General features: G+C 42.3%; 1 protein-coding gene across 1 annotated transcript in view; it reads left to right on the top strand.

Moving 5' to 3' along the window:
• Positions 1-12,273, top strand: part of LOC128689250 (uncharacterized) — a 553,231-nt gene that overhangs the window by 225,970 nt on the left and 314,988 nt on the right. Inside the window, exon 3 of the mRNA XM_070086506.1 lies at positions 1,039-1,116. Within this exon, the coding sequence (XP_069942607.1) occupies positions 1,039-1,116 (78 nt within the window). The remainder of the gene's footprint in view (positions 1-1,038; positions 1,117-12,273) is intronic.

Here is a 12,273-nt window from a genome sequence, read left to right as displayed (position 1 = left end):
GCTACAACCTCGTCTTATTATGCGACGTGCTACAACCTCGTCTCATTATGCGGCGTGCTACAACCTCATCTCATTATGCGGCGTGCTACAACCTCATCTCATTATGCGACGTGCTACAACCTCATCTCATTATGCGGCGTGCTACAACCTCATCTCATTATGCGGCGTGCTACAACCTCGTCTCATTATGCGACGTGCTACAACCTCGTCTCATTATGCGGCGTGCTACAACCTCGTCTCATTATGCGGCGTGCTACAACCTCGTCTCATTATGCGGCGTGCTACAACCTCGTCTCATTATGCGGCGTGCTACAACCTCGTCTCATTAGAATCAGAAACTCTTAAATCATGAAAAACTGCTCACTGAACCTGTTCAAAGAGTCAGATGATAAATGTTTAATGAGAAACCAAGGATCCAAGAGCTACAAACTGTCTTGTCAAGAGTTTACCTAATCGGAGGGAGGAAATGTTTTATGCATCCTAGGAATAAAACCTGTTTCATTGTTCGTTTTCTAAACCATTTTTAATAAATGGTTTAGAAAATCAATGAGTTGAGAAATGAGACACTTGGGTATCTTTATTCTGGAAACGTTTCGCCAGCCAGTGACTTCTTCAGTCTAATACAGAAAATGGTGTATTTGAGGTAATCAGTCCCTCATCCTGGAGTCCAGGCTAAGGGACTGATTACTTCAAACTTCTTCTTGTCTTCCGCAATTCTCTGCATTGGACTAAAGAAGCCACTGACTGGCGAAACGTTTCCAGATGTTGCACAAGAGTCTCATAAATTCGACTTCTGGTTCCACACACGTTACCTTTTTTCCAATTTCATTCACATATTATGATCAATCTTGCCAATTTTACAATGAAGTGAGAAATAGATTACTAAGAACCACTGCTGATCAGTGCTGAGAACATCCATCATTAAGTCATTCGAATCCGTTAGTGGTTCTCTGAATTGTTTATGTGATTTATTAATGTAGTTGCAAGGAGAAGTGTCCAACAGTGTTAAAGTGCAGTAATGAGGAATATCTCCGGCAGGTGACGTGGATGAGGAAGAGAGACCTACACATTCTCACTGCTGGCGTCTACACATACTCCGCTGACGAGAGATTCCGGGTAAGTATCTGTATTAATCATACCTGTTGACGTGTCTTCCATATTTGGGGGTCCCCTTAAGGATGGTGCCTTAAGGGACACGTAAGTTCCACCGTCTTCTAATAACACGTTCATTTTTCCACTATAATCTACCTTGTCCATAATTACTATCGCATTTACTTTGTCTATTTCGCAAGGTGAAGTCCAGGATCTTTCCTATGGCTTAGTTTTTCCTATGGCTTAACAAATCTTTGAGGACAACCTCTGCAGCACAATTATCCTCAAAGATTTGTTAAGTAAATATCCCAGACTTCACCTTACGAAACAAGGTGAAACAAGGTGAAGGACTCGTCGTCATAAATTGGATCTATCGTCTATTTCCTTAGACAAACACTGCTTGCTTCCCATTGCCATTGCTCTATACGATCCTCACTTAAATACGGGATAAATAGCTTTGTGTCTCTTTCTGTGCTTATGATTGTGACTGTGTCTAAGACTGTATCTGTGACTACACTTGCAGCTGTATTTGTGAGCGAATTTGTGACTGTCTGCAACTCGACAAAATGTTTTAGTAATTGTTCCGTATGCTTTCATGTCAAAAATATTTTTCTTTCAGAGAAGCTACGATAAGATAAGAAAAGGTTTGTTCGGAATTTTAACCCGGAGGGTTAGCCACGCAGGATAACCCAAGGAGGACTGTCTCTCTTATTTCTAATGTGGTCCTGAGGTCTGGAGTTTACCTGGAGTCTACCTGGAGAGAGTTCCGGGGGTCATTGCCCCCGCGGCCAAGTCTGTGACCAGGCCTCATGGTGGATCAGAGCCTGATCAACCAGGCTGTTACTGCTGGCTGCACGCAATCCAACGTACGAGCCACAGCCCGGCTGGTCAGGTACCGACTTTAGGTGCTTGTCCAGTGCCTGCTTGAAGACAGCCAGAGGTCTATTGGTAATCCCCCTTACGTATGCTGGGAGGCAGTTGAACAGTCTCGGGCCCCTGACATTTATTGTATTGTCTCTTAACGTGCTAGTGACACCCCTGTTTTTCATTGGGGGGATGTTGCATCGTCTGACGAGTCTTTTGCTTTCGTTGTGAGTGATTTTCGTGTGCAAGTTTGGTACTAGTCCCTCTAGGATTTTCCAGGTGTACATAATCATGCATCTCTCCCTCCTGCGTTCCAGGAAGTACAGGTTCAGGAACTTCAAGCGCTCCCAGTAGTTGAGGTGTTTTATCTCCGTTATGCGCGCCGTGAAGGTTCTCTGTACATTTTCTAGGTCAGCAATTTCATCTGCCTTGAAAGGTGCTGTTAGTGTGCAGCAATATTCCAGCCTAGATAGAACAAGTGACCTGAAGAGTGTCATCATGGGTTTGGCATCGCTAGTTTTGAAGGTTCTCATTATCCATTCTGTCATTTTTCTAGCAGATGCGATTGATACAATGTTATGGTCCTTGAAGGGGAGATCCTCCGACTTGGTCACTCCCAGGTCTTTGACGTTGGTTTTTCGCTCTAGTATTTTGTGGCCGGAATTCGTTTTGTACTCTGATGAAGTTTTAATTTCCTCAAGTTTACCATATCGGAGTAATTGAAATTTCTCATCGTTGAACTTCATATTGTTTTCTGCAGTCCATTTAAAGATTTGGTTGATGTCCGCCTGGAGCCTTGCAGTGTCTGCAATGGAAGACACTGTCATGTAGATTCGGGTGTCATCTGCAAAGGAAGACACGGTGTTGTGGCTTACATCCTTGTCTATGTCAGATATGAGGATGAGAAACAAGATGGGAGCGAGTACTGTGCCTTGTGGAACAGAGCTTTTCACCGTAGCTGCCTCAGACTACTCTGTTGACTACTACTCTTTGTGTTCTGTTTGTTAGGAAATTATAGATCCATCTACCAACTTTTCTTGTTATTCCTTTAGCACGCGTTTTGTGCGCTATTTCGCCATGGTCACACTTGTCGAAGGCTTTTGCAAAGTCTGTGTATGTTACATCTGCATTTTTTTGTCTTCTAGTGCATCTAGGACCTTGTCGTAGTGATCCAGTAGTTGAGACAGACAGGAGCGACTTGCTCTAAACCCTGGATTGTGCAATTGATTTGTATCTAGATTGGTGGCGATCTTGCTTCTTAGGACCCTTTCAAAGATTTTTATGATATAGGATGTTAGTGCTCTCGGTCTGTAGTTCTTTGTTATTGCTTTACTGCCCTCTCTGTGGAGTGGGGGCTATCTCTGTTATTTTTAGTAACTGTGGGACGACCCCCGTGTCCATGCTCCCTCTCCATGGGATGGTAAAAGCACGTGATAGGGGCTTCTTGCAGTTCTTGATGAACACAGAGTTCCATGAGTCTGGCCCTGGGACAGAGTGCATGGGCATGTCATTTAATGCCTGTTTGAAGTCATTTGGCGTCAGCATAACATCAGATAGGCTTGTGTTTACTAAATTCTGTGGCTCTCTCATAAATTTTTTTTTTAGATCTTCGACTCTCAGTCTGGTTAGCGGCTTGCTAAAAACTGAGTCATATTGGGACTTGAGTAGCTCACTCATTTCCTTGCTGTCATCTGTGTAAGACCCATCTTGTTTATTTCTTGGGTGGCATTGAAAATTGGGTTGGGCAAATGTTTTGTTAGTGGGATGAATTGTAAAGGACCTGCCTAGTATGGGCCAGCAGGCCTCCTGCAGTGTTCCTCCTTTCTTATGTTCTTATGTTCTTAAGTAGGGGCCCAATACTGGATGTTGTTCTCGACTTTGATTTGGCACAAGAAAAGAAATATTTTGGGTTTCTTGCGATTTCTTTTATGACTTTTAGTTCTTCCTGTAATTCCTGACTCCTATAAGATTCCTTTAGCTTAAGTTCGATGTTTGCTATTTCTCTGACCAATGTCTCCCTACGCATTTCAGATACATTGGCCTCTTTTAGCCGCTGTTATTCTTTTCCGTCGCCTGTAAAAGGAGCGTCTGTCTTTTCTATTTTACATCTACTCCTCCTTTTTCTTAAAGGAATAAGCCTTGAGCATACATCGAGTGCCACAGAGTTAATCTGTTCTATGCATAAGTTGGAGTCGTGTTGCTTAGTCTATCTTCCCAGCTTATTTCATTAAGGACTTGGTTTACTTGGTCCCACTTTATGTTCTTGTTATTGAAGTTGAATTTGGTGAAGGCTCCCTCGTGACTGATCTCATTTTGTCGGTCTGGGGCTCTGCACATACATGTCTGAACCTCGATTATGTTGTGAGTATATTGTTTTTGATATTGTGACATTTGGTATCAGATCATCATTGTTAGTAAAGATAAGGTCTAGTGTATTCTCCAGTCTAGTAGGCTCTATTATTTGCTGGTTTAAGTTGAATTTTGTACAGAGATTTGAAAGCTCGTGTGTGTGTGTGAGTTCTCGTTAGAGCTGCCTCCTGGTGTTATTACTACAACAACATTATTTGCTATATTCCTCCATTTTAGGTGCCTCAAGTTGAAATTCCCAAGGAGCAAGATGTTGGGGTCAGGAGCTGGAAGATTTTCCAGACAGTGGTCAATTTTCAACAGCTGTTTCTGGAATTGCTGGGATGTTGCATCCGGAGGCTTGTAGACTACCACAATGACTAGGTTTTGGTTCTCGATCTTTACTGCTAAAACTTCCACTAAATCATTTGAGGCATAAGGGGTCATTGAACGGTAATTTTGTTTGTTTTTTTAATTTTCGTTCGATTTCTTTCATTTTTTTTGTACGTAAAGAAGCACCTTTCAATAGTAATGTGACCAAGTTTCAATAAGATAGCTCAAAAAACAACTGAGAAAAAAATTATTTACTAATAATCATACATATTGCAAGGTGCCGTCGAAGTGGGACTTGGAGAAGTTGTTTTGGCATTATCTACGCATAAAACAATGCTAAACTGTATTTCTAATGGATTGCCGTTCTGTAATTTATCCTTTCTTCATTCTTAAAAAAAATAAATTTTGTATGTTTTTTGACTTTCAGCCAAATATCTGACTTTTGCCCTCACAAAAATCAAAAACAAATTATGATATCTCAAAAAGCGATCCATGGGATTGTAAAACAATCTTTCCTTTATGTTCTCTGTGAATTTCATTACATTCCTGCTATTATTAACGAAGTTACGTGCTCATATATGTGAATAACTTACTTCCGAGATAATCCGCGAAACAGCCGGACCACCTTTTTTTTTTTTTTTTTTCGAGAAAATAACATTTTTCTCAGTCTTATACTGCATTACGAGTGTATATCATAGTTAACCATGTTCGTTTTCTCTAATATAAGGACCCTGGAGGTGAGAGAAAGAGAATGTAAGCCCCTCTCTGAGAATGGGAATCTATTATTCCCGATGGAGCGCTCTGGGAATATTCCATATATTATTCATTCTGGAGTATTTACCATACTTCTTTGTTATTTATATTGTTTATTATGTCATATTAGATCAATTGTGATAGATAAATAAGCCGTAGAAGCTATAATAGCGTTATATTGAGCCATATTCCCCGGCCACCCCCGAGACTGGAATTTTCCATGACGTCAGCAATACTCAGCAAAATGGTGTCGGGAGGTTCCTGGTTGGTTGGAACTCTACGTATAAGTCCCACCCACTGTATTATGATACCAAATCGTCAATTATTATCTTAGAAAGAATAATACAGTAAATACACGAAAAAAAAACGGAAAAAAAAAAAATAAATTGACGACAGGTGAGCACACCTGCCGCGGGTGGTGACGTCACCCTAGGTGTATTTAAATGACCATAATTCCTTGTAGGAATGTCGCAGAACAATGATTCTGGTACCATTGTGTTGCCAGAGAGTTAAGCTATTTTTCTATAAGATTAACTCAGTTTGTGAATTTTTTTCGGAAAAAAATTTTCGTTCGCGCTGAGCATGTCAAAACCCCCATAAAGCAGTTCTGTGCAAATAAGTAACTCTGCGATATCCAGGCCAACCCCACCTTTTGCCTGTTCACTCTGTCGCATCTGTATAGGTTGTAACCTGGGATCCATATTTCGTTGTCCAAGTGATCCTTTATGTGGGTCTCAGTGAAAGCCGCAAACATTGCATTTGCCTCTGCAAGCAGTCCACGATTGAAAGGTATTTTGTTATTCATTGCTGGCTTTAGACCCTGTATATTTGCAAAGAAGAATGTCATCGGACTGGTCGTATTGGTGGTACTGGGGAAGGGGGACTTTTTTTCCGGCTCTAGTAGCTGTATCTGTTGGTTTGGAGTGGAGGCCATCCGACTGTGGTTCCACTCCAGAAATGACTGGATTTGGTGTACGATTTCTACCATTTCCTGCCAGTTTTTTTTTTCTTCCTGGCACTAAAAAACCTCTCCCTCTTGAGTGGCTGTGGCTACCCAGGTTTTACCATGGTCTGGATGTTTTGTATCTTTTTGTTCCCTATAGATGGTATGCCTGGCAATTTAAGTTATAGCACAGTCTTTCCTGTACTGAAGAGGGACACATTTCAGGGTGAAAAAGTTTGCAGGAGGGGAGTTTGCATTTTCCTGTTGTCATATGGGCACGGCGTTTTCTAGGGTGGTCAAAGTTGCACGTCCCATCTGTTTTTCCAGATTTCCCATGCCTACAGATACCAAGTGCATAATATGTGCACAGGCTTGGTTTCCTTTTGCCTTGGGTTTTTGTGACTGTATTCCCTGGTTGTGCATATTTTCCTGTCTCATTCCTATCCTTACTAGTACTAACAATGGAGCTCTCACCAGTTGTTTCTGGTAATATATCCTCACTATTGCTAGTGGAGTCCTTTGTTTGCTATCTCCTGTGGTATTACTAGTTTGTAATATTGGTTTTATCTTGTCCTTGACCACACTTATTTCCCCACTACAGCTCCTGTCTCCCTCAAGGCCATTTATATGCATTCCCTCATGCGTACATTTACTGTCTACCTGGACAACATCTCCAGCCTCACCATTACTGTCTCCCAGGACAGCACTTCCAGCCCCACAGTTACTGTCTCCTAGGACAGCACCTCCAGCTTCACCATTACTGTGTACCAGGACAGCACTTCCAGCCCCACATTTTCTGTCTCCCAGGACAGCACCTCCAGCTTCATCATGACTGTCTACCAGGGCAGCACCTCCAGCCTTACAGTTTCTGACTACATGGCCAGCACCAAGAGCAATACCATCCAGCCCAGACTTTTTATTCTCCCATCTATTATAGAATGCTTCCAGGTTTTCTATGACGGCAGCTTTGATGGTATCCTCTTTTAATACCAATGTGATTTTAGTCCACAGATTTATCTCATTTGGGCATACCCAAAAAACACTTCCATGATTTAATACTGCTTGTAGATAGTTGGATATCTGCACAAGGAGCGTGACACCAATTTTCACAAATGCTGCATGTAATCCATGTGGAAGCCCGTTTGTTTGATTTACTGCAGACTACATAGAATTTCATTATTTGATTTCAATGATTGATTTACTGTAATTCTACTAGTAACCCCCCTGAATATTCTACTAATAACTATACTTGTATATTAGGACAAGCTTACTGCTATACGTTTCTGCTTTATAGTTATTGTTTGTGTTTGATAAGGGCACCTAATACCCGGTCTGTTTACAGTCTGCTTTATTGTTCAACGAATTCGTTTGAAACCTGTCAAGGGTTTGGAACCAGTCAAGGGTTCAGAACCAATCAGATCTGATCAGTGGATCACTTATTTAAAACACATCTGGTCGGTGATTTTTTTTAATTTTATTTAGAAAATACAACAAATTAAAAATAAAAGTATACAGTATCAGATCATCCAGACAATATAAATTCTTCATTGTCTAAACACACTGCAAGTTTTTGCACTAACACAAAATCCCACATTACCTGTATAGTTCATCCCTTAACACTTATGCTACATACAGGATTGTACAATGCTACATACAGGATTGTACAATGCTACATACAAGATTGTACAATGCTACATACAGGATTGTACAATGCTACATACAAGATTGTACAATGCTACATACAAGATTGTACAATGCTACATACAGGATTGTACAATGCTACATACAAGATTGCACAATGCTACATACAAGATTGTACAATGCTACATACAAGATTGTACAATGCTACATACAAGATTGTACAATGCTACATACAAGATTGTACAATGCTACATACAGGATTGTACTATGTTAGACTTGACAGCAATCACAAACATTGCAATATGCAGTAGTATGTCAAATATATACCCTTCCTGCAACTGATAGATGTATAATGCCATTAAGCATAATTCCATTAAAACAATATAAAACTGTGTAAGTAATACAAAGTAAAGACAATCCTCTTACCCCTTCCCATCTGCTAATTACAATATACTCACTGAAAAATTACATTCACTAAGAGTTCAAGCAGTATAACTAACCCCCCCTTAACCCCATGTCACCATATTATACAACTCGCCATTGTTCATTTAAGTTATAACTAATAACAAACATAGTTTAAAACCTTTAAACATATACTGAATGACAATTACAACTCTTCAATAGTGAAAAATGCCAATTGCTATCTTAACATTACAATTGATATTAATAAAAGAGCTCAGCATGACTCAGCATGAGAAAACCACACCGTGGTTCTGAGTACTGCTCCCCCCTCCCTTTCTCAGACTATGACAATCACGCTGGTAAGACACTATACCCCAGACCACACAAAGGTCCCTCTCCCTCGCGCTACATTACACCCCGATCACCATACACACCAAAAAAAAAAAAAAAAACGCACAGTCCAGTCGCCAAAGAAACCTAACTATTACCCCCCTCCCCCTCCCAGGAGATCAACCCCTTGGCTCCACCGAGGGATTATACCTACCTACACCTCATTACTCCTGTAACGTTTCCATCGTTAGATTCCTATACCCCAAAGAAAAACTCCCTCCCAGCATTGCCCATACACCTCTCTATTCCTACATTTCGTCCTTTAAACATGGCACATCAGTGCCCTGACATGCATCACACCCCTATGCTCCTGCATACCCCATGACACATATAAATAGTCAAGTACCAAATATGAAACAGAATGTCGTACCACATCCGAGCAATCTCCCATCTCAAGACTCAAAACTCGAAGCATCGACAACCCCCCCCCAACCCACTCGTCTGAGGACACCCTTGGATGCCAAAATCCCATGGAGGAAGTGGTAACCAGTTCCCCTAACCCGTGGTTGTAAGCACAATTTCTTGGACCCCTGCCATGTAGTCTTCCAATGATATCCTGGGAAAACCTCATCACCAATAATCTCTCCCGATGTTATACCTATATTGTCTAATTTACCTACCCTAATTCTCATAGGGTTTTGCACCACCATAACATCGCTTCGCACCTCGTGAGGTCTTTCCCCACCACCATTGTCGAACCTCTCTCATCACTGTATCAACCCTCGCTTCCCTGACCCCACCCCTTGTCAAGAATTCCTGTCATATGTATATGCTCATTAGCCGACTGTGTAGTGATATTAGGCCCAAACCTCCCATAGCTACATGCGTCATAACGATGTCCTTCCGTAACCAATGCCTATGGTAACCCCATATGAAATCAAAAGCCTTCCTCTGTAACCACAACACATCGTCCATCATCAATGGATAGACCGCTGAAACAAACCATAATTTACTATATACCAGTACATTGACAACAATTACTCTGTTACATCACCCGGTTGCCATCCCGCCATCCTACGAATTGTGGCTGCTACCACAATGGACGAATTAAATGCATGTGCCGCCTGTTCATCATTGCAAAAATACACACTGCATATTTTTATCCACTCAACGATTCTCCACCCATACTCCGTACCTAACGTCCCCCCCCCCGACCCAGGACCCCACCTCCAAAAGTTTGGATTTTTCTCTATTAATGCGCATAGAAGATGCATCACTAAAATCCTTATAACCTTATTTACGAATGCCAAACCATTCCTACTATGCACAAAGATGGTTGTATCGTCCACATAACCTAAAATCCCTACTGCTTCGCCCTGCACACAATCCCCTTCCCTACCCCACCCATTACCAATCTATAAAAGTGGTCCTGCAAACAGGCAAATAAAAGCTGTGAGATGGGACACCCCTGCCACAGCCCCCACCCATGCCTATCGCGGACCCCAACCTCCTATTGACCTGGAACGTACCTGTGCCTCCATATATAACATATTCACCCATGCTACTATTTCTTCCCTGAAACCCTGCTTCAATAATATTGCTAATAATGTTTCCCTATCCACATTGTCAAAAGCCTTTTCCCAATCTAATCCTACTCCTCCTCCTCCACTACAATCCTTCCAGGAATCCTGAATTGCTCTTCCCATATTACCTTGTACAAAACCCATTTCATCCGGTTTGCCAAAATACATGTAAAAATCTTATAATCCGCCCCCATCAACATGATGGGCCTATATGCCTCCAAAGATTCACGGACCTCGGCCTTTGGTACCAACACTACAACACCCAACCTCCGCCTCACCGCCCATTCTACTTCTAATTTTCATTTAATTTCATGTGTTTTAACAGTTCCCAATAAACTACATAAAAATCACCTGGTATCCCATCCCAACCAGGCGATTTCCTCAGTGCCTGTCCCTGAACAGCCTTGTAAACCTCCTCTGATATACAACCCTCTATATCCTCTCGATCCACATCTCTCAAATTTGCCACTATGCCACGCAGTAAGGCTTCCCTCGCCTCTCCATTCCCCTCCCTACCCTTCCATTTTGTCCTTTACGATAGCCACCCAGGTCATCACCAGGTCATCACCAATCGCCACTGACAATACTGTCATCGCCATACGTCTCATTCTGAAACTACGCAGAACCCCTACAGAGGGTTTATCCCCCCAAAGCACCTCCTCAATCCCCACTCGCACCCTCAAAGTCTGAAAATTATCATTCTGAATTTCCCGTAATTGACTATGAAGGCACTCTATTTCCGCGAGGTCATACCTCCCACCTGCACCATAACAATCCCTCAGCTGCCCCTCTAAATACTTTTGCTTCCCATATCTATAACACGCCTCCTCCTTCCCTAACCTTTTATAAAAACCCTGTATTGCATTTTTTGCCTTTGAATGCCATCACTCTACAACATCCTCTATCCCATTTCCTTCATTCCAGAATCCAACTCACCATAAACTGAAAGCTTCCAAAGCATCTACTCCTCGCAACAAATTAACATTTAATTTCCAATAACTAGAAAAAACACGGATAACGCCCTCCCACCCGAGAGTTACTAGAACTCCACGGTGGTCTGAGAAACCCAGATCAACACAATCAACCCTGCCACTACAGATTAAGCTAGTGACGTAAACCCTGTCCAGCCACGCAGCATAACCCCTCCTACAAAAAGTGTGGCTCACATTCCATCTGTCACTACCCACAACATCCACTACACCAGTCGCCTGCAGAACCTCTTATAAAACCCCTCAATTACACCCGCACCGCGCAGTTCGACATCTTTTTCCCGGATCATACAATTACACTCGCCAGCTATGACAGAAACTAACCCAAATAACTAAACCAAAACATCACGTACAAAATCCTCCTTTACTCGTCGATTTGATGTCGCTGGCATATATACTCCCACGAAATCCACCTGAATGTTCCTCCATGAACCCACCACACGCACGACCCGGCCCCCTCCGCCCCACTTCCATGCTACGAGTGTAAAAGGGCTGGTCTCCCTTATGTCTATCGCTACTCCACCCTTTAGATTATCCGACTTCCCCGCATAACACTTATACCCTTGCACACGTAATTCACTACCACACCAAAAATTGTGTTCTTGAATAAATAAAACATCGACATCCAAACGTGTGAGCGAAACCTCTACCCAACGCCTCTTTACCTCTGCTCTGAGGCCGTTAACATTCATCATTATACACTTGAACACTGGTAAGGTTTTCTCTTTACGTTTTCCTGTCACCTTTAACCCTGACTTGGGCTTGTCACTGCTGCACCTGACCATCTTCCCCACACTCTCACTCGACTTCTCTAAGGGAAGTCCTTCAACGCCCTTGGCTACGTCAGCCCACACCATTTTACAAAACCTTTGCCCCGGTGTTAAGACATCATCTTCCACTGGTGTACTGGGCCTCTTACGTGACACTCCCTCATCATTCGCCCTATGCACCTCGACATCCGTCACCACCACTGTCGTACAAGTTGTATGCCTTTCCT

Source organism: Cherax quadricarinatus, chromosome 18 (genome assembly GCF_038502225.1).
Source record: "Cherax quadricarinatus isolate ZL_2023a chromosome 18, ASM3850222v1, whole genome shotgun sequence".
NCBI lineage: Eukaryota > Metazoa > Arthropoda > Malacostraca > Decapoda > Parastacidae > Cherax > Cherax quadricarinatus.
This window is presented reverse-complemented; position numbering and strand designations above follow the sequence as displayed.